General features: G+C 40.6%; 1 protein-coding gene and 1 long non-coding RNA gene across 2 annotated transcripts in view; both read left to right on the plus strand.

The window, feature by feature from the left end:
- Positions 1-1,394: 1,394 nt before the first annotated feature.
- The window catches only part of LOC138975754 (carbonic anhydrase 7-like), a 37,254-nt gene continuing 14,735 nt past the window's right edge, over positions 1,395-23,913 (plus strand). The window contains exons 1-3 of the mRNA XM_070348501.1: positions 1,395-1,589; positions 17,185-17,217; positions 19,703-19,876. Of these exons, the coding sequence (XP_070204602.1) occupies positions 1,517-1,589; positions 17,185-17,217; positions 19,703-19,876 (280 nt within the window). The 5' untranslated portion in view covers positions 1,395-1,516. The remainder of the gene's footprint in view (positions 1,590-17,184; positions 17,218-19,702; positions 19,877-23,913) is intronic.
- On the plus strand, positions 20,045-23,846 carry LOC138975758 (uncharacterized). Its single transcript, XR_011458740.1, has 3 exons — positions 20,045-20,605; positions 20,987-21,139; positions 22,254-23,846. It is a non-coding gene; the product is annotated as an uncharacterized lncRNA (long non-coding RNA).

Genomic DNA, 23,913 nt, shown 5'->3' on the forward strand with positions numbered 1-23,913 from the left:
AATTCTAAAAACGATCAAATTAAATACCAGAACACAAAAATACCCATAAGAGTATTTATGTCATGCATGTGTTATCAGCAGACAACTTCTGGTGCATGGTAAACCATTGAATTTTACATTTGCTGAGTTGGGAATATTTACTGCTGAGCGCTTTTGGTACGAATTTCGTCTGCTGTAAATGCAGCCTTTTATTCCCTATCAAAGACACAAAAAAACGATTTCTGAAGTGGCTCTGTATCTGAAATCCCTTAAATAATTATAAGGAACAATATCACAAAGTATGGTGTTTGTTGCAAGATGTGAATGATTTATGAGTGCGTCTGCAACATACGAGCCCCACTATATGTACTCGTTACCATTAGCCAACGCTCGTCACAACACTGTCAGTCTCAAGTCTAAATAATAATAGTATAAATCATAACTAATTTTCTTCACACCATCATAGACATAATGTTGCTTCACATGTTCTTTGTACAATCGTTGGTTTTCACAATAAATATTGCATTACTGTAATTGTCTTCTTTTTCTTTAACAATATCTTTCCAAAAACAAAACTCAAAGACCACACAAGCTATTGCAACCTACTCCTATCTCTGGTCTCTCTTCCTGGGTACAATGGTACCTCAGACTTACATTCAAATGCTTACATTTCCATGCTACCCACATTGTCAAAATACCAATAATTATTCAAAACAAATGTTAACTACTACCTATACTTCATTTCAGACCCACACCCATTATTATTATACACACATTTCACATTTAAACCATTAGTCGGCCCCCTGTCGATATTTATCGACTAAGTTCCTTGTTCTTATTTTACTTCTCAGTTTGTTTCACTGAGTCTCCGCAACACACACCCCACCCACCCCGCCCCCCCCCCCCCCCCCCCTGCCCCATTGGCTATGCCGTGCCTTGCTGTCGCGTGCGTGTCTTTTTCAACTGATTCAGTTTCATCGATATCTTTCATTCAAGTCTGGCTTTACTTGGCAGTGGCTGGCGGCTCTCATAGACACCCCCCCTCCCCACCCCCTATTTCCACCCCTCCCACACATCTCCCACACCCTACACACATGGACAGTGTTATCTTAAAAAAAAAAATAAAAAAAAAGGAAAAAAAGTTCTTCTTTTTTTCTCTTCACTTTCGCTAAATGAAATAACGCACGAAAAGCCTTGCACTAACCTGTTACAATCTGAATCTCAAGTGACCTTTTTCTTAGTTTGCCGAAAGCCATGTGGCAAACTCACGTATCATCTGCCGCTCTGAAACTAGTCAGTCCGGCCACGCGCACTGACCGGAATGCAACTCGCCGCGACAAAAGTCACACTCTGCGCATGCGCCAGCCTGAGAGTCGCAGACGACAAAAACGCCTAGACGTTCTTCATGTTGACAGATGTCCGAAAGAAGCCGTCGTCACCCTGTTGTTTGTTTTTCTTCCAAAACAATTAACTTGTGGCCAACCACAGTACTCGCACACGAAGGAATAAAGCCAGGACAGTCATACGCGACCAGGAAATGTCCCGATTTTCAGCCATGATGATATTTCTGACTGCAAGTGTTCTCTTGGTGCTTGTTCCAACATCCCGCGGTATGTTACGATCTTTTTTTCTTCGTTCTAACAGTGTTTTAGATTTAAATGTGTCTCCTTGTACTGAAGTCGAAGAAAATGTAATCATAACAAATTGTTATTGTATTTCTTCTCACAGGAGGTCCAAAGGACATTGTTTGCTCTGCTGGAGTACAGCAAATAACTTTTGTTGTGCAGATCTGGATTGTGTTCATTGTAATTTGTATTGGTTTGTTTCCGTGTTTTTGCATTCACTGATCTTTCTTGTTTTTACGAATTGACTGAGGCTTTTTTATCTAATTTTTATTTAGTCTTTCTTGTCCAGATTTCCTTTTCCTTCTTTCTTTCTTCTTTATATTTCGTTAATTGCCTAACCGCTTTTGGGTTTTGTAATTGCATTGCACCATTCCAGGTAATAGCAGGCATGCTACTTTTCCGGTAATTGCCGGAAATCCGGTAAAGCCGTTTTCAAAATCCGGGAAAGTCAAATTTATTCCGGTGAAGTTGAAAAATTTCCGCAAAAACGATCCGTGTGAATATCGCGCAACGCAACCGGGCGCCGGTCTCGATGAAGCCAGCGCACGCGCGTTGCCCGTCATTGATCTTGCCGTTCTGAATCTAGAACGTTTCCAATGGCAATCTAGTTCTGCGGATGTAGGCCGTCGTTTTTGGCGAAATGTTTCGCCCAGATATTGTACAGAGAAATTCGCCGGGACCATTTGATTCCGGCGTGAAGAACAAATGGAGTTGGGCTTGGCTTGAAATCACCTTCCCGCCGGAAAAAAAAAGGCTGACACGAAGAAGAACGAATCCGGCAAAAGCGGCAAAAAGAACTGTGCCTTCTTTGACTTGACTTGTGAGTGACTACTCTTCCTTGCATTTGTTTTTTTGCAGTAACCTTTTTCAACGGTTTTGTGACTTGTAAACCCTTTTCATGTGTACCTCCAAACTGGGGAAAACACCACTACTGTAGTATGTACAGCGCACTGGTGAATACATACTAGTCTACACTAGTGTTGTTTTCACCAGTTTGGAGGTGTGTTGAATGGTTGTGGGGGGAGGCTAAAATGGGATTTTTAACAAGATCACAACACTATTACAGCCCTGAAAATTATGCCCAGAATGCACCAGATTTTAACCGTTTTTTGAGAAAAAAAATCCGGGGGGACATGCCCCCGGACCCCCCTACTTGCATTGCATAACAAATAATGAGTCATGTGCATATTGTGGCAAGAGGCGTGGGTAGGATTATCAGGTTTCCCAATGATTTTTACGGCGTTGGTATTTATATTCATGGTCTGATCTGGTAACGTGGGGTTATCTGTTGTTGAATCATGTCTGTTTTCGCATGGGGTGTTCATCAGAGTTCTGACAGATATGTAACGAATAATGAGTCGTGTGCATATCGGGGGAAGAAGCTTGCAGGTAGGAATATCAGTTTTTCCCAATGATTTTCACGGCGGTGGTCTGATCTGATATTGTGGGGTTATTTGTTGATGGATCATGTCTGTTTCTTGGCGAAAAGCGATAATTCTGAACTTATAAAATTCGATTCTTCTTCTTCTGCGTTCGTGGGCTGAAATTCCCACGTACTCTCGTGTTTTTGCACGAATGGATTTTTACGTGTATAAACGTTTTAACCTCGCAATTTAGGCAGCCATACGCCGCTTTAGGAAAGAGCATGTTGGGCATTTTCGTGTTTTTATAACCCACCAAACTCTGACATGGATTACAGGATCTTCAGTTCGTGCGCACTTGGTCTTGTGCTTGCCTGTACACACGTAGGGAGGGGGATAAGGCACACGCCGGTCTGCACATAAGTTGACCTGGGAGATCGGAACAATCTCCACCATAACCCACCAGGCGCGGCCGGGATTCGAATCACGTGCACAATGCACATAAAAATAAATCGATCGTTATCAACTACAATATACGGTGTTCGCGTCCTTAGTCTTGTAGAAACACTCAAATGATGGGGTCCAGAGTGCTTCGTGACTTCTACATAATATGTCAATAAAGGTATGGCCACGTTTAAACGGCTTATACATAACCTTATGACATTTTTCATTGCGCGTTATTTTGACAAGTGATCACACGCTTAATTTTCTTTTCATAAAGCGGTTCAAATTGGCTCCGCACTCTGTACACAATTTCTTAGAATAAACAGCCATTATATCGTATTTGTGTACGTATTCCAAAAAAAAACACCACTCAAATCATGTGGTCAAGCTTCATGACTTCTACATAAGTTAGCGAATTTGCGTGATGCCCTTAGCAGAGGTCGTCACCGCCTCGCCTCTTCTGATTGGTCAACTCGGCCGGGGTTACAAGGGAAACCAGAAACACTGAGTTATATATAGCTGAGGGCCCCAAAGGGTTTAAAATCGTGATCGTGATTGGCGTTTTTTGACCTTTCTGTGACCGTGATTGCCGAAATTTCCATTTCTGTGATCGTGATGGGACTTTGCCCGTGATCCGTGATGACAAAAAAATCAAGTCTCGTGATCGTGATCGTCATTTGTTTTCGTGATCGTGATGGGCATTATTGCAAAGCATTTTATTTTCAACGTACATTTTTCACAGCTGTATCACTCTATGATCCTCTATTCGTCAAGGTGTTCGTGATCGTGAAAACAAAAATCAAGGTAACTGTGATCGTGAAAGCTAAAATTTCCCTTCCCGTGATCGTGATGATACCCCCCCTTTGGGGCCCTCATAGCTGTACGTGTATAGAATTCAGTGTAACAGCGCATGAACAACTCATGTCCCAAATAGGTCCTAGCAACCTCAGAGGACGTAACACCCAAATAGTCAGTCAGTCAGTCAAAATTCAGTGAACACAACACGCGGTATCCTTCCGATGTTATCGTAAGCCCACACGTAACAAGAAATTCCTCCGAGGTAGGAAAAACACCCCCGTCCTTAGCACGAACATGATTCAGGGGCCATAATGCCATTCCTGATCATATCATGTCGAGTCCCATACTTGTCGACGACGCCCTAGGTACCACATCACAAACAGAACTGTGCAATACACAGGTGTTTTCTACAGACACACTCAAACACACACACACACACAGAGAAGCCGTATATATATATATCTATATCTATTGTATAAATATATAGAGATAGATGAGAGTGTATTTTTCGCGTGGCTATAAATTGATTCGACCTTTGCACTTTTACAGTGAGGATAATTTACGGGTCCAATTTACGTTGTGGACACTGCGGTGACCTTCTAAAAATAATAACAGAACGCCGGGAATATCCGAAGATGCCCCCTCATACTATAGTGCACCATACGAAGGAAGGGAGGTAAACGCTGAAAACATGGAGAAGATAAGGAAGAGTTATGCCGTAGTTGATCCCCCCAAAAAACCAAAATCTACCAATAACTCCCTAACCGTGTGTTTGACTGGTCCCAATTTTTGTAAGGACCGTCTCAGGAATGTATAGAACCTGTTCACCAAGTTTGGTGACGATCGGTCCGTTCATTCTTGAGATCTACTTGCGAACACAAACAAACACACAAACACACAAACAAACAAACAAACAAACAAACAAACAAACACATCGACCGAAACCTATACACACCCCTATACCGGGGGTGTAATAAGGCGTTGCATAAGAGATCCATAAGGCGTAACGTCAGTAAGTGTGGCCTCCTGCCCTACGTTTCTTTGCGCGAGCGCCCTTGCTGGACGCTTTCTTTGCTTGCTAATTTACTATTTCTGTCCCCCGTACAAGAGACTAGTTGAGACATGAAGTGTGTGACGAACCTTGGCTATCACTGTAGTACAGTCTAGGGGTTTATACTACTGGCAATGTGAACGCCAAATTTTAGGTTCTACTTTATCTATTATGAGCCGGGTTAAACTTGTATGTGTATGTAAGTGTACGTTGTAAAGGAAAGTGAGAATGATAATAGAATGGAATTGTATGAGGCGTGAATAACGAGACCGATGAATTTCAATGTATCAATTTAATGATGACCAAAGACAGTGAGTGATTACGTTAGTAGATAATTGGACTTAACTTCTGTATTGCATTCTCGGGTACTGATGGCCAGTTGTCCAGTTTATAAAGGTGCTAACATCCCAATCCTCACGTCTAGCTGATCCTGGTAATATATATACACGTCAGCGTTCACGTATAGCATGAACAGTTCCCACGTTCGAAGATGACATTCACCAAACGTTCAGCGTCAGCTCCGTCAGCGTTCACACGCAGCATGAACAGTTCCCACGTTCGAAGATGACGTTCACCAAACATTCAGCGTCAGCTCCACTTGTTCGTTATCGATCTACGTTCGAGAGGCGTCGTCCACAGGTATTATAAAAGGTTATCCTTAGTTATCACACAAAGTTGTAGTTCGCCAGACACGTGGATACGTTATCTAGTTGTTCATGGTCCTCGATGGTTTCTCAATGGTGAAGTTACTCTTCTTTACATCCTGTTAATGAACAACTAATCTGAGTTCTCCACTGTGACTGTCTGGATATCCGGCGCAGAAGGAAGGTGAGATGAAAAGGGATGGATAAAGGGAGGGTCTGGGGATGACTGGATGGATCCGGGAGGAACTCCGAAGGGTTTGGTGACTGAAGCGATCCAGACGGAGCTGGAGCGATTCGAAGACGGAATAGAATTCGGATAGAATCCGGATAGAATCCGGATAGAACCTCAAACAGATTCGTGAGAATTTCGCTCCCCACAAGACAGAGCTCTCGCCCCTTTCCTTTCCCGTTCTAAAAGGCAGTTTTAACTATTCTTTTCCTTGGCCGAGCACTGTCTTGTGAAGATACACTAATATAGTTCCTCACAATAATCAAACAAAACAAACACAGTACATATTACTATCTTTTTTTATTTCCACAAACTCACAACAATCGTTTCTTGTTTCGGTTTGACATACACACTTGCTTTTCCCTTGCGTTATTACATTCATTATAATATTTGTAACAAGGCGGTCGAATGTGTAAAAACAGCGAAAAGGATGACGTCTTCTGTAGTGACGTAATACTTTAAGTTCCGGTGATGCGGGTAGTAGTCTCGGTCCTCCACGAGACGAATTTGTCGAGACTACATCAGCTGTTCCATCTCGTGGTCTGTAGACTGACCAAAAGCGTCACAAAGTGTTAATATGCTTTGGAAACGATGTTCTTTTGTGCGAGCGCTTTTAAGATGGCGGAAGATATGTCAGCCAATGAAGGATGCGATCGAGTTTTTAAAAAATAATTTTAATGTATCGTATTTGCAAGGAGTGTATTGGTGTATGCATGTTATCCCCACCTGGAGTCCTATTCACAAGTTGAGTGTGACATTCAAGTTGATGTTGGCGGCTATCACCGTGATAGCTATAATGCGCTCTAAATTCCAATTTTAACTGCTATTTACGTTACTTATTTCGAACGTCTTTAGCTATCAGGACAAAATCAAATGGCTGTTATCCTATGTGGCGAACAAAACCCAATCGCTGTTATGCTATATGGCGAAATGTATCCTTGTTCTTCTTCAAGTTCTTGTCAGAGGACACTGATACACCCAGGATACAGCTGCTGAGAACACATTTTCCGCTAAATGTACGTATCAGTTATCATGTTATCTGCACTAGGACAAATATCAATGGCTGTTTTCGCTTTATGGCGAAATGAGACAGTTCATTTATCATCATCGCTATCAGTCAGAACTTTGAGTCAAATCTGTCTAGGTAAAATTCGAGCTGGAAATAAATATCCCAAGTATTTCTAGGCTAACAATAAAGTAGATGTGTACTGCCGGGCAGTACATACCCCAAGCGAAGTCGTCCATCTGTGTGTACATGATTCTCTCTCTCTCTCTCTCTCTCTCTCTCTCTCTCTCTCTCTCTCTCTCTCTCTCTCTCTCTCTCTCTCTCTCTCTCTCTCTCTCTCTCTCTGTCTTAAAATGTGTCATCGATGACGTGTTTTCATACTTGCTAATGCGGCAGGCTAATCATGACGTCAAATTGAAACTTCTTGAAGTCTCTCAGAAAGGGACATGAAAACCATGTGGGGGTTACTGGTTTGGGCTGAAAAAAAACCCAACTCCACCTAAAATTCAAGCGCCTATGGGGCTGAATTATGCAGCATAAATTGTGAAACATCAGGATATCTCACACTTTCAATTCTGCCATCATGTCAAATCTGACAACAAACCTACCCACAAAATGTCATAAATATCGGTGTAGAATTGAGACTAAACGGTTTTTAACTGCCAAAAATAAGTTTTTTTGACTGGAATAGTTTGTCTTGAAATTCAGTTTGGGACAACGGACCCACCCACTAAATTTCATAAAGATAGGTGAAAATTTAAATGTAACGGTTTTTAACTGCCAAAATTATGTTTTTCTTCTGGAAAAGTATGGAGTGAAAATCAGTTGGGGACAACGAACCTACCCACAAAATTTCATAAATATCGATGAAGAATTGAGATTTAACGGTTTTTAACTGCCAAAAATAAGGTTTTTTGTCTGGAAAAGTATGTCTTAAAATTCAGTTTGGGACAACGGACCCACCCACTAAATTTCATAAAGATAGGTGAAGAATTGAAATTTAACGTTTTTTAACTGCCAAAATTATGTCTTTCTTCTGGAAAAGTATAGAGTGAAAATCAGTTGGGGACAACGAACCTACCCACAAAATTTCATAAATATCGGTGAAGAATTGAAATTTAACGGTTTTTAACTGCCAAAATTATGTTTTTCTTCTGGAAAAGTATGGAGTGAAAATAAGTTGGGGACAACAAACCTACCTTTAAAATTTCATAAGAATCAGTGAAGAAATAGGATTTAACGATTTTTTAACAGCCTTGACACTGAACATTTGATAAATCATTGGTGATGTCATCATAACCCAGTCGTTGTAGTTGTCGTCGTAGTTGTTGGTGTTGTTGTTGTCATGTTCGTTGTCGTGATTGTTGTTGTTCTCGTGTTGTTGTTTTTGTTGTTGTTGTTGTTGTTGTTGTTGTTGTTGTTGTTGTTGTTGTTGTTGTCGTCGTCGTCGTCGATGTCATTTGTTGTTGTTGTTGTTATCGTCGTCGTCGTCGTCATCGTCGTCGTTGTCAGAGGTTATTTCTAAAGATTTCATTGATAGTCTTTGTTCTCGTCACCAAGACTTGCTAAGAACAAGCTTGGAACAGCAAGAGTTCCAAGAACAAGATTAGAACAACTCATTACATCATTACCAGTACGTCATTTGTATTTAGAACACACTTTAGAAAAAAACTCTTCAGCTACAAACCAGTCACCCTCACATTTCCGAGGTGTTTGTCTAAACCACTTACTGAAATGTTTTGAGGTTTAATGACCATACACATGTTGAACCGGTGAATGTCTTCCGCTGCTTAATTCGCAAATAACTATTTTATTAAAGTCCGCTTGAAACGCTCAAAGATGAAATTCCATGTTAAAAAGTGACAAAAGTTTCACATTTTCCCGTTGTAACAGCTTCCGATGATATTATATGAAAATTCTGATCCTCTGAGAGGATTCCCCGAAACAAAATCAGTTTGTACGCCTAATTTTAATAGAATTGTCCAAACAGTGTCGCTAATATTGTGCTAAAAGATGAATTCTAGAACAATGTTCACAGACAGACACCACTTGGCAAAAAAAATTTCAGTGCTGGGAGATGAAAAAAAAAACTACTTCGCTACGCGCGGGCTCCGCCCGCGCTCCGCTTGGATAAAATAAAGGTCAAGGCGAGGTGCCGATTCGCCCCCTCCTATCTCGCCCCCGCTTTGTAGTAGCCGACTTGCTTTTAATTTGTCCAAGGTGTCAACTCGCTCCCGCAAGCAGTGCCAACTCGCCCCCGTGTATTCCATGCGATGAAGTTGACTTTTGACATTTCTCGTGCACAACAAGTGATATAAAACAGACACGTTTACCCGAGTTTTACCTGGGGGCCCGGGTAGCTCAGGTGGTAGAGCACTGGACTTGTGATCGAAAGGTCGCTGGTTCGAATCCGGGCCGGGTCGGACACGGGTCAACTTTATGTGCAGACCCAGAGACGGTATCCATCTCCCACCCCCGTGTCACCACAATGGCACGTTAAAGATCTTGGTCATTCTACCATAAGTGCAGATGACTGATACCACCTAAACACGCATACATCAAAAGCCGTGAGGGCGTAAAACCTCGAATCGTATAAACCAATTCATGTCCAATATAGGCAATTAAGACCTGACGGACAATAAGCCCCTTTTAATTTACGAGTTTTACCTTAGTTTACCCGTGTGGTACATCTGTGAAGCTCAAATCACTGTGATCACATGTCTGTGTATATAATATCTGATATCAACAGTGACTTTTAAGCAGAGGTAGGTGTGTGTGTGTGTGTGTGTGGTTGTGTGTGTGTGTGTGTGTGTGTGTGTGTGTGTGTGTGTGTGTGTGTGTGTGTGTGTGTGTGTGTTTGTTTGTTTTGGACATTCGCATTTGTATTACCTTTTAAGCAACTACACAGTAATATGTCTGTGTGTGTGTACGTGGCAAAAATGATATAATGTCACCTGCCACGGAACTGAAAATGGACATTCGCATTTTTGAGTCACTTGAGAAAAAGTGACTCTATGTAATCGGTCAGTGTTAGTCTGTCCGGCCGGCCGTCCGGCAGGCCGGCCGTCCGGCCGGCCGTCCGGCCGGCCGTCCGTAGACACCACCTTAACGTTGGACTTTTCTCGGAAACTATCAAAGCGATCGGGCTCATATTTTGTTTAGTCGTGACCTCCAATGACCTCTACACTTTAACGATGGTTTCGTTGACCTTTGACCTTTTTCAAGGTCACAGGTCAGCGTCAAAGGAAAAATTAGACATTTTATATCTTTGACAAAGTTCATCAGATGTGATTGAAACTTTGTAGGATTATTCTTTACATCAAAGTATTTACATCTGTAGCCTTTTACGAACGTTATCAGAAAAACAAGGGAGATATCTAGCCTTTTCTGTTCGGCAACACACAACTTAACGTTGGGCTTTTCTCGGAAACTATAAAAGTGACCGGGCTCAAATTTTATGTGAACGTGACTCATTGTGTTGTGAATAGCAATTTCTTCCTGTCCATCTGATGCCTCATATAATATTCAGAACTGCGAAAGTGACTCGATCGATCGTTTGCTCTTCTTGTTAATTAACGTCACCTGTCTTACCTTTTAAGCAACTACAAGATGGTAATGTGTGTGACAACTTGACCAACAAAAAGTTGTAAGTTCGCAATACACAGAAACTGGATGTGTACAAGTATCTTTCATTGTGTGCGTGCGTGTGTGTGTGAAAACTGAACAGCGACGGATTTTTACGAGCGGGGGCGAATCGCCTTTCTAGCAAAACCCAAGATAATACTGATTGGGGGCGAGATGGGAGGGGGCGAGTTAGGAAGGGGCGAGTTTGAAAGGGGCGAGTTAGGCGGGGGCGAACGGGGACGTCACCAAGGTCAAAGCATAGATGATATAATAGTCTATATATATATCTATGGTCAAAGGCACAGAAGGTCGGTTAGCTCACTTGCCTCCCCTCTTGGGTAACAGTTAGGCTACCCAGGGGCCGGTGGCTATTGTGATCATAAAATAGTGGAGCGGCCAGCACTGGTTTAGGAACACACACATACTTTGAGATTTCGCTATTACTTTTTTGTTTGCTCTAGAAAGACGGGGCCAACACAGCTTAACACAAATACAGTCCTCATTGTCACATTTAGCAAATGTGGTGTGTAAAGCTTAAAGGACCAGACCATGCTGTTTTAAAGGTTATTAGAACCACTTACCGATGACCGAAGGTTAGAGAAATGCACCTGAAGATGCCAAAAATGTAAAGAAATTCACCGATTCGTAGCTTTATCATTGTGATTTAATTAAAAACGTTTTCTCCGCCAAATTCGTCTGCTACACGAGACTTCGAAATGGCCGCCAGTAGACGAGAACCGGCTGTGACGTCATCTAGTGTCCGGAAACCGAAAGTTACAGCTTACGCTCAAGTGGGCGTTTGCCTACATCGAGCATCAACAACACGCCGAAGGAATGCGCACGGCTGCTGATAGCTATGAAGTATAGAAAAAAGGTTCAGGCAGCCGCCTCAACTTTTACAAAAAGCCGGATATGACGTCATCAAAAGTATTTATCAAAAAAATGAAAAAAAACTTCCGGGGATATCATTCCCAGGAACTCTCATGTCAAATTTCATAAAGATCGGTCCAGTAGTTTGGTCTGAATCGCTCTACACACACACGCACAGACAGACAGACACACACACACACACACACACACACACACACACACACACACACACACACACACACACACACACACACCACGACCCTCGTCTCGATTCCCCCTCTATGTTAAAACATTTAGTCAAAACTTGACTAAAATTAATGTAAAAAACGAAATAACAAAAGTTGTTTCAGTTTCGTTTTGCCCAGCTTGTTTTTGCGGTTGGGATAAACGAATTACCCGCCCAGACCGACAGTTGAATGCTGTTACTGCAACAAACGTTGCTGCCTTTGAAACGGTGACGAGAGCTGATGCAGTGAATCACGGATCGACGGACACACATTAGGCCTACATGTATGATGTCTCAAATCATTTCCCCGACACGAGACATTAATTTTTGTCTGGACCTGCTGATGATGCACGAATTACACACATGGAGGTAAATGACACAGAGATAATTGAAAGGGCGCGAGAGATTTATTTCTCAGAGTCAACTTTGTGTGCAGACTCTCCTCGGTGTCCGAACACCCCCGTGTGTACACGCAAGCACAAGACCAAGTGCGCACGAAACAGATCCTGTAATCCATGTCAGAGTTCGGTGGGTTATAGAAACACGAAAATACCCAGCATGCTTCCTCCGAAAGCGGCGTATGGCTGCCTAAATGGCGGGGTAAAAACGGTCATACACGTAAAAGCCGTGGGAGTTTCAGCCCATGAACGAACAAACAAACTGATTTGACTGTTAGAATTGATTTTCATAGACAGGAAGCACCAGATGCCTGCATGGAGAAGACAGGCGACTGACTTGCAATCTTCAAGGTTTTCTTCCAGGGCCGCTACTGTGAAAGCAACTTTCCAATTCCGTTCATGCTTCTGTTCTGCGTCCTTATGGGGACCCTACCCCCCCCCCCCCCCCCCCCCGGTCCTTGTCTCTTTTTCACCACAAGTCCAATGTATTTCTCTTCTGTCTTGAATCAGAAAGCAAGTTGGGTTTATTTATGGAACATTTATCAAATAACAATACAACACATGTATTAGAACTTCGACCTGTTCGTCTTTCAAAGTGAACGAACAGAGACATAATGATGAGCAAAGGGTTACTTGGCTTGATCTCAAAACATGGCAGCAGCGAATAAAGATTTAAATGTTTCATGAATTCAACCCATGTTGTGTGTGATTTTTTGACTCACATGCGAAGCAAAAGTGAGTCTATGTACTCACCCGAGTCGTCCGTCCGTCCGTCCGTCCGTCCGGACGTCCGTCCGGAAAACTTTAACGTTGGATATTTCTTGGACACTATTCAGTCTATCAGTACCAAATTTGGCAAGATGGTGTATGATGACAAGGCCCTAAAAAACATACATAGCATCTTGACCTTGCTTCAAGGTCAAGGTCGCAGGGGCCATAAATGTTGCCTAAAAAACATTTTCTCTGAAGTTTTTGAGATTCAATACCTCACCTATATATGATATATAGGGCAAAGTAAGCCCCATCTTTTGATACCAGTTTGGTTTACCTTGCTTCAAGGTCAAGGTCACAGGAGCTCTTCAAAGTTGGATTGTATACATATTTTGAAGTGACCTTGACCCTGAACTATGGAAGATAACTGTTTCAAACTTAAAAATTATGTGGGGCACATGTTATGCTTTCATCATGAGACACATTTGGTCACATATGATCAAGGTCAAGGTCACTTTGACCCTTATGAAATGTGACCAAAATAAGGTAGTGAACCACTAAAAGTGACCATATCTCATGGTAGAAAGAGCCAATAAGCACCATTGTACTTCCTATGTCTTGAATTAACAGCTTTGTGTTGCATGACCTTGGATGACCTTGACCTTGGGTCAAGGTCACATGTATTTTGGTAGGAAAAATGTGTAAAGCATGTGAGTCGTATGGGCTTTGCCCTTCTTGTTTTTCTTGTTTTTTTCTCTCGCCACTTTTGATTTTGAAATATTGGCAGTCAGTCTGGTTCGGATTTCTTTTGTCTTCGGATAAAGAGCAATGTACTGTGTAAACATTCCTGTGCACATTGTAATCAAGAAAAACTGATTTTATTCCCTTGTGCTTTCTTCCAGTGGACGCTGCAGGTAATAAACATATTTTTAAACATGCGGGTTGCGCACAAACCCCGCGATTACCTGTTTATTTGCCTGCTGAGATTTGCCTGCGCCTGTGACTGATGTCGTGACGTTCTCTTCTTTTAAAGGAACATTCCTTCTCGTGAAAACGACCATGTTCACCACACACAAATCTGTCCTGGTTTTTACAAGGTTCCGTTTGGACACACACCAACAATCAATATCGTAACTGCATGCTGTGCAGAGCGGGCATTTTCTGCTGAATTCATTTCGCAGATTCAATCATGTGTCTGGTACAAAATGGATTCAACCAGAAAGTCCCACTCTGCGCAGGAAGTAACCAGGCGGTTTTGTTTTTGACGTGTGTTGAAGTTGGACAGATGTTCTTATCCCGCATGTAAAAGCCTGACGATATCTGTGATGCTGAACAACAGTTTTGTGCACAAGAAGGAATGGACTTTTTACAGCGCTGTACATGTATGTGTCTGCATGAATGTCTGCGAGGCAGAATCGGCCTCACTTCAACGTTACGTTAAAGAGTAACCTTTTCACAGCTTCACCAAGATTTCAAAAGTAACACCATTTGTTTTACAGCTTTCACTAAATTTGCAAACGTACCATCATTTATTTGATAGCTTTCGCCAAGATTTCTAAAGTAACATAATTTGTTTAACAGCTTTCACTAAGATTTTGAAAAAAGTACCCGCCAGAATACATATCACAAATTTTGGCAAGATCTTGTGAATTTAACCTAACTTACTGCGTGTATTTTATACATACCCTGTGTCTTATATTGTATACATGTAAAACGAACATGTTTCATGTAACTGAAACAGTGTTATAATTTACAATTACGTGAAATCGTAACGTGTATTTTCCCCGACGATACCAAGCCTTTACGCATGCTGAAACGCAATACTGCAGGTTCACTATGGCAATAAGCATTTAGTTTGTATATCTTGTAAATTCCCAAGACGTTACAACCACTAAATACAACGACGGATAAAATTATTCATAATTTTGACTATGAAACTAAAAGCCAGCTTGGCAATGGCTTCACGGATCCTGTAAATGTGATCACCATGCAGTCCTGTTCAGTTTTCACAAAGCATGATTCGCACAATGCAAGCGATTTGCATGAATGTCCATAGCGCTAGTTGGTTAGACGCTTTTGAGATGGTATTGTAGTGATTTTTGACTTACCTGAACTATCAGGACAGCCATAGGATTCAGCCGTGTAAAATAGGCGTTCCAGTCGGACAGCCGTCGAAAAAGAAATACAAATAATATAATAAAAGAATAACTGAATGTTTTCTGGAGTGTTTTTAGTCCTAGAGTTGTTAAACTTAACACTTGTTCAGTGTTTCATGACCTCCAGACCTCCAGCACGATAAAAGTCTGGTTGGCCCTTCTCAAATTTCAAGGTCAAAGCGTGGTCGATTGTGGGTAGAAATGAGGGTAACATTTTTTACAAAACGTGTTTGAAGCTATAGCTATAGCTTCAAAACCATACCCATTGTCAGGGGTTTGATGACCTCCAGACAGTGAAAGTATGGCTGCCCCTTCTCACATTTAAAGGTCTCGGCGAGGTCAAGGGTCAGGTTCAAAAATAAGACAACTATCATTGTTCTTGAATTCTTGTTTCAAGCTAGAGTTATGAAATGTCACTCGCGCACACGGGTTAATGACATTCAAACACGACGAAAACCTAGTTGATCAATGTTCAACGTCAAGGTCACACCCGTATCGAATTTAGCTTTAGAAATGTTTTTGATTTCTTATTCATGCTTGATGTTAGACATTTGGTTTGTTTATAGCGTCTCGTGACCCTCACGTGAAGTAGAGGTGTGATTGACCTCTATCGTCTGTCAAGATTACACGTGTGCTGCAGACTGCCTCTGCGAAGTGGAGTCGATGGAGCATTTTCTCGCCATGGTGTTTGCTTGCTTGTTTGTTTGACTGATTGGATGTTTGCATTATAGTATTTGTATAGGATGACGCATGACAGGTGGATTGAAGCACATATTTCTCGCCAGATTCTATCCTGGTGATCCCAACAAGCAAATGTCGCAAATGCCAGATACATCAAATTAAGAAATGCACTATTAAATGCATTGCACTGGAAGTTGGAACTTTTTTCGATATAGATGTCGATCAATCGGAGGAATTTAGATGGGGGGGGGGGGGGGGGGGGGAAGGGGATGGAGATGCGCTCATATCAGGATTCTTCAGTCTAAACAGAAGTGAACACATTTTGAACACATTTATATAAGAATTTTAAACACACACTAAAATCAAAAGAAAAAAATGCAGAATATCAAAACGACAAATACAAAGTACATCACACATGTTGGAGAAGGCTTTGTGTGTTTATTCATTTCTAACACACACAAATACAATGACAGTGCGTAACAATGCCTATATATTATCACCGCAAACCATATCACGTTTGAGTTGTTTTGAGCCGACCATTCTCGGCTGTGTGAGATTTTTCTAACTATGTGTAACCGAGTGCCGAAACACCACAATCACCTTTGGAGGCGAAGTCCAATCAAACAGGATTGAGAAATTTAGAGCTTATTTCTAAGCCCTTTATAAACTGTTTTGCATTCGCAAAGGAATCCATGAACATACAGACAGACAAAAGCCGCCAGACCCCATCACAAACAGAACTCTACAATCCACAGGTGTTGCCTTGCGAGCTATAAATAACTCGCAACTTCTAAGGCGAACAAGTCTGCAGAGTCTGCTGTGAAGGGCGACGGTAGTCTCCCTGTCACATATGTACACCTTTTCTGGGTGGTTTTCTAGCTGTCATGATTTCCCAAGCTTAAAGGCACACTCCTTCCCGTGAAAACGATTCGGGCTTACCATCTCAGATGTCAAGTCCTGGCCAGATATGAGATGGTGAGCCCGAGTCATTTCTACGGAACGACTGTGCCTTTGAGCTTGTTCCATTGGATCTCTTTTCGACCAATACAGGTATAAAATAGTAATTATTTCAGTAGTTTTCATAGCTTTAATTAGACATATGACGAATCTAATTTTTGTTTGATTTCTGAAATGCAGTAGTTTTACCAGTGACATTTTGAAGGATGACATGTACTATTCTTGTACAATTCCTGTTTTTATTGTTGTTTTTATTGTTGTTTTTATTGTTGTTGTTGTTGTTGTTGTTGTTGTTGTTGTTGTTGTTGTTGTTGTTAGTGGTGGTGGTTGTTGTTATGGAACTTTTGTTGTTCTTGTTGTTGTTCATTGGTTGTGATATATCCGAATAACATTCAAGCCTGTTTACTTCTTTTGTCATCTGCAGCCGGTGCTGGGTGGGAGTATAAAGGTCCTTTGGGTGAGTTACACTGTGTGTGTGTGTGTGTGTGTGTGTGTGTGTGTGTGTGTGTGTGTGTTTTTGTGAGTTCGTGTTGACATGATTATAATGAAAGCGTCGACAACGACGGTGTTTTGAGGAGGAAATGGAACTTATGACTCGGGGCAACTCACTGTTGCCAATATAATTTAGTTATTGATATATTTGAGAGACACTGATCTAATAATAATGATCATGTTCTTCCGTGCGATAAATTGTCTGTGTCTGTGAAAGAATGTTGTATGTAATGGCTCCATTATTGGCTGTCGTCAGTTAGAGTCAGTGTGAGCCACGATGACGTGTTACAGCCATAGGGGAAGGGCTCCTAATATAGACCACTTTTTGTTTCATGCTGATAACTAGCTTGTTTTCTTGCGAAGAAGTTTCATTTTGTGTTTGGTAGTCCTTCTCTCTTAGGTTAACCGTTAGGCCTAATTAGAGTGAAATAGCTTTGATAGACATTCAGCAAAAATTAAATACAGAAAAAATCACAAAGGGTCCATATTAGGAGCCTGGGCGCCTAATATGGACCAGTGAAGCGGCCTTCACGAATCACTGTAAAAAGCCCCCTATATTTCAAAATAACATGATACAACTTAGTGTACAAGTCAGCCTGATTAAAATATGCTCTAGATTTATCTCTTTCAGGTTGATGAGAGCATTATTTGAAGCACACCGAGAAACTAAAGAAGCTTATGAAAAACAGAGTGAAAATAAGTGAAATTATCAACTTCCACGAAAAGAAGACTTTTTGATGCATTTTTTTTAAATCTCGAGGGCTAGTTATAGGTTATTTCCAGCAAGCTTCTTAATGAATTAATGAAAATAGCCTTTAGCTTTTATTTTCTTCGATTTGTTGAAGGTGGTCCATATTAGGGGACTCGCAGATACTTTGAGATTTTGCTATTATATTTTGTTTGCAGTAGAAATTCGGGGTCAACACTGCTAAAATGTAAGAAATACAGTTTTAGCTGTCATATATAGCAATTTTTGTGTGATAAAAGCTTTGGCTGTGGACAGAAACGAGTCCGTTTTAGGCGGCAAATTTAGAGTGAACGCTGCCAAAAGTGAAAACAAGTCGCGTAAGGCGAAAATACAATATTTAGTCAAGTAGCTGTCGAACTCACAGAATGAAACTGAACGCAATGCCATTTTTCAGCAAGACCGTATACTCGTAGCATCGTCAGTCCACCGCTCATGGCAAAGGCAGTGAAATTGACAAGAAGAGCGGGGAAGAAGTTGCGCTAAGAAGGATAGCACGCTTTTCTGTACCTCTGTTTGTTTTAACTTTCTGAGCGTGTTTTTAATCCAAACATATCATATCTATATGTATTTGGAATCAGGAACCGACAAGGAATAAGATGAAAGTGTTTTTAAATTGATTTGGACAATTTAATTTTGATAATAATTTTTATATATTTAATTTTCAGAGCTTGTTTTTAATCCGAATATAACATATTTATATGTTTTTGGAATCAGCAAATGATGGAGAATAAGATAAACGTAAATTTGAATCGTTTTATAAATTTTTATTTTTTTTTTACAATTTTCCGATTTTTAATGACCAAAGTCAATAATTAATTTTTAAGCCACCAAGCTGAAATGCAATACCAAACCCCGGGCTTCGTCGAAGATTACTTGACCAAAATGTCAACCAATTTGGTTGAAAAATGAGGGCGTGACAGTGCCGCCTCAACTTTCACGAAAAGCCGGATATGACGTCATCAAAGACATTTATCAAAAAAATGAAAAAAACGTATGGGCATTTCATACCCAGGAACTCTCATGTCAAATTTCATAAAGATCGGTCCAGTAGTTTAGTCTGAATCGCTCTACACACACACACAGACACACACACGCACACACACACACACGCACGCACATACACCACGACCCTCGTTTCGATTCCCCCTCGATGTTAAAATATTTAGTCAAAACTTGACTAAATATAAAAAGAGAAAAAGCCTAACGGTTTTGAGATTTGTGTTTCTGCAACTGTTTTGACATGTGCAAGTTATCCAGAGAGGGTGAATACAGCGAATAAAACTTTTTTGAGCGCTCTAGCGCCGTTAGTTTGTCAGAACAGAAGGTGGTCCATATTAGGAGCCGGTCCATATTAGGAGCCCTTCCCCTATTTACCCAAACAAACATTCCCCTTGTTTTAAAATACTGACGTTAGTACGTTATGACGTCATCAGTGATGCCATTAATAGACTTACGTAAGTAACAGTCGTATTACCAAGGAAACCATCCCTGACAGTGAAAACAACGAGGTCATTAAGTAATGATGTTTCCAGCGACACGATTAACAGCCAAGAATACCTGTCACAAGGAAAGCTAGAAACTATTCCTATAAGCAAGTAAAGGCGTTATCCGTAGCTAATAACCACGATGAAGCACGTTGCAACATGTTTTAAAATACTGTAAATAGTGACGTCATTAGGGATGCCGTTGTGACGTGTTACAGGGCCGGACCTATGGCACACGGAATACCCGGACTGCGCGGGGAGAATGCAGTCCCCCATCAACATAGACACTGCCAAAGTCTTGTACGATCCCGACCTACAGCACTTCGACTTTAAGCAGTACAAACAGTGCAACAACTGTACAATGGAGCTGGAAAATGTCGCTGGACACACGGGTAATTGTTAGTCTAGGGCCTGCCTCTCTGTATCCGTCTGTCTGTCTGTCTGTCTGTCTGTCTGTCTGTCTGTCTCTCTCTGTCTCTCTGTCTGTCTCTCTCTGTCTGTCTGTCTATCTCTCTCTCTCTCTCTCTCTCTCTCTCTCTCTTTTATCCTTGGCATTCGATGTCATTAATCCAACAAATAAGCCCACAAATTTGTGGGGCACATTTCCAGTTTGTGGACCACAAAAATAAGCCCACAAATTTGTGGGACACATTTCCAGTTTGTGGACCACAAAATGAAGGCCAAAACAAACTGTGGGGCACAAAATGTGCGCCATAAAAATAAAGGCAAATAAAAGTAGCCCTTAAATAAAATATGAAGCAAGTTTTTGTGGACCATAAAATTCGATTGATCACTTTCCCGAGAAGTCGGTTTTAAGACACAATAAAACGCTCTTCCTTAGTGGAGTACATGAATAGTATTGATGACAAAAAACATGGCGGCCGTCGTGACTGATATTATTGAAAACAATCTAATATTTGGCAGTTCAACACGTCCACCAGAGAAATATACCGACAAAGAAGTTGAAACACCGACTGCCCTTCTGAAAGAATTCAATCGGGATGTGAATGATACAGCTGATTTTGGACACGGTCTGCCTTGAATGGGGAGGTTGGCGATGAATCGCACTGTTCTACACTACTCTCACTGATTTTCAATCATCGGTTTAGATCAACAAGCAGGTAAGTTATTGTTTTTAAAATCCAAGACATGACCATAGCAAACGTGGCCTTTGTAGAACTGAACAAGATTCATCTGTTGTGTATGTGTGTGTTAATGAGTAACTGGATGTGACTGTGAGTGTGAGTCACAGAGTGTGTGCTTGTTCTGTTCTTTTTTTTACTCAAGTTTAGAAAATGCTTGATCTTTAATCTGTATGCACATAATCAAATGCTGCTGTATCAGTGTATGAACTATGGTTGTAAAAGAATAAACAAAACAATTACTGAATTAGTGAGTGATTTTGCTCTGAATCGTCTGATAGTGAAGTTGAAATAGTACTTATTTCATTTTCAAGACATGTTAATAGTTATGATAATATTGTTATGCCTGGTTGTTTCCAGGCCTCCCGAGAAACCAGAGATGATGTGCATCATTCATACAGCTCCTGTCTTCCAGTTCCAACAGTTTACCTTTAAACATGGATGCATACATGTACTGGAGAGATATCAGGATGACTTGGCGTGGTGCTTTACATTACAGACTACTCCTGAAGAGTAAGTTACACATTTCTTTACCACTTACAGCTTTTGCTTGTCAAATCTGTATGGTAAAATATATGTAACATTGGGTATTGGTGATGGTAGTCTGAAGCTATAAACATGTACTGATGTAGATCATTCAGCAGTCTTTTGTTCTTTGTAAATTGAATAACAAGTACTTTGTAGATGAAATTATTCATACATGTATGTATTTGAAGATGCATAGTAATACTGTGCATGGTAATTGGTATGATGTACTTTATATACATAATGGTACAAATATCTTTATTTTCTCTCTCCTTCCCATCTTAAAGTTTGTTGCAACCCTATACTCATAAAGTGCATTATACTGTTTGTATGAACATTGAACTATTGTGATGCAAGAAAGTAAAACATGAAATAGCTAGAATGAAAGATTTACTCATTACTGGAATTATTTTAAATACAGTCAGTCCTTTCCTTGGTTCACAATCACAGATCTGGCAAGTTGTTTTTTTATAGCTTTTTTTTTTTACATGGAATAAGAGTTACAATGTAAATTGTAATACCGCCTGTGTACTTGGATACCTACTTCTACATCCAACACCCTGACTGCCCCTGCGCAGAGTTAGAATTTTCTGAATGAATTCACATCACATTTCTCAACAAAACTGTAAGGTGTCAACGCTAAATAGGGAATGTGTGTGGGATGAAGGCTCATGCTGAATTTAAAAAAATAGTAACTTTCCATCACATTCCAGAAAAGCCGCTCACATCAGCAGCATAACAAGATATCATGTCGTTAGAAAGGTTCTTGTGAGGAAGTCTTTTTAATTTTAAGATGAAAGATTATCTTTTTAATTTTAATGATGAAAGTATATATCTATTATATCCATGAAATAAATGGTTTTCACAGGAAGAAATGATGGCACCTGTAATATTACAGAATAAGGTTTACAGTTTAGTTCATAGTTGTCACTGTCAGTATCACCCCCACCATTCTCCATCCCACTGATCTTGTGAAGAACAAGTATTACCTCCTACCTACCTTCCCGCACCCCACACCCTCTTCTCGATACCCAAAACATATCCCCATCAGTGCACAGCAAAGTCTGGATGTGCTCAGTAATACATTTTCTGTATTTTCCAGGAAGTGAGGTGCCGAGATATGATGTGCAGGCAGCTTGCAGAGTAGTGCCTGGCTTTGCTGAGGATGATGATCAGATTCAGTCCATTCTGTGCTGACGGAGCTACCAGAACTGCTTTAATATAGTCCATCTGAATATGCTGACACGTACAGAGGTTTTCTGTTGCCTTTGTGGTGAAATGAACATGTAACACATTAACAAAAACATTCTACACAAATAATGTGTGGTGCGATGTGGATCAAAGGGTACATTTTGACTTATAAATGTAAGTTGTCAATTCAACTAAATACAGGTAGTGTTTGGTATGCAGATATTTTCTTACAGCAAACAGCGGTTTGTTTGTTTTTACTACATAAAGTGATATTATCTTAGACTTTTATGTTGTTTGAGTGCTTTAAGTTAAGTTGTTCACAGGCAGTATTTTACACACAGGCTTAGCTTTGGGAGATGTGTGTGTATGTTTCAGTCAATGCGTGTTCATGTATAGACTTTGTTTGCAATATTAGAATTTAGATCTTTTAACTGCATTATGCACATGAAATGTGTTAACCCATGAATTTTTCTTCCTTTGAATCCTAGTCAGTACTTTATCTTGTTTAAGATTTTCATTGATTCTGTTTTTGGGTCGTTCTGGTGCATCCTGGATGGTTCAATTCATTCTTATGTTGTGCTGAAATGTTGCTTTTGTAATACAGTTTGCCAAGATTGTGTCTTTCACTTGGATGTGGTGAACTTATTTTTTAAAGGCCTGCTCTGCCTCATTAAAACACTTCACCTCACTGTGTCAGACCTTCATCAGGCTTTTTGCATGGGATAAGAAAATCCTTCCACTTGGTCACATAGCTAAAGTCAGCACCCTGACTTCTTAGTGTGGTGATGTCTTTTCTTATTAATTTATTTCCCCCAAAAGGTATAAGAGTTTTAAACAAAATTATGTCTTACAGCTACAGTGGAACCCCCCTTTTAAGACCTCCAAAAATCTGAGAAAATCAGGTCTTAAAAAGGAGGGGGTCTTAAAATGGAGGTAAAATTTAAAATTTACAGGTTATGAACAGAAAGTCTGAGAAAACAAGGTCTTAAAATGGGGGTTCCACTGTATGACTATTGGGGATTATGTGTTTGAAAAGATAGAGCTGAGAATCCTACACCGAATTCTGTGCATAGAAGGCGTCCTGAATCTTGACCCACACTGCTGGCATGACCTTCATAGCTGCATTCAACGCTTTACTTTTACCCTGGTAACTTTACGGTTGCTCTCTCTGGATTGAGCATTTTTTATTTCAACCAAGGGGAAAAATTAAATGCCTCTGTAGAGATTCGAACCTAGGACCTAGATTTTCAGGCAGATGTCCTAACCACTACGGTAGTTTTTTTTATTGTAAGATGGATATATATATATATGTCTAGCGGATGCAGCTACATGTACAAATGTGCCAAATTAGAACTTGCATTCTCAGCCTATAATCTTTGGCCATTCATGCGAGTCGAGTACTAAATATTGTGAATGCATGTGAGACTGCCTTGTTTTACTTTTGTGAAATGTGTGAACTCACTTTGTTTACATCTTTGTGTTAATAAATGCAGTTTATCAGTTACCTCTGTTTGTTTCTTCTGCAAGTATGTCAAATTGCCCACACACACCCTCATGCGCACACACACACA

The sequence above is a fragment of the Littorina saxatilis genome, linkage group LG9 (assembly GCF_037325665.1).
Source record: "Littorina saxatilis isolate snail1 linkage group LG9, US_GU_Lsax_2.0, whole genome shotgun sequence".
Lineage (NCBI taxonomy): Eukaryota > Metazoa > Mollusca > Gastropoda > Littorinimorpha > Littorinidae > Littorina > Littorina saxatilis.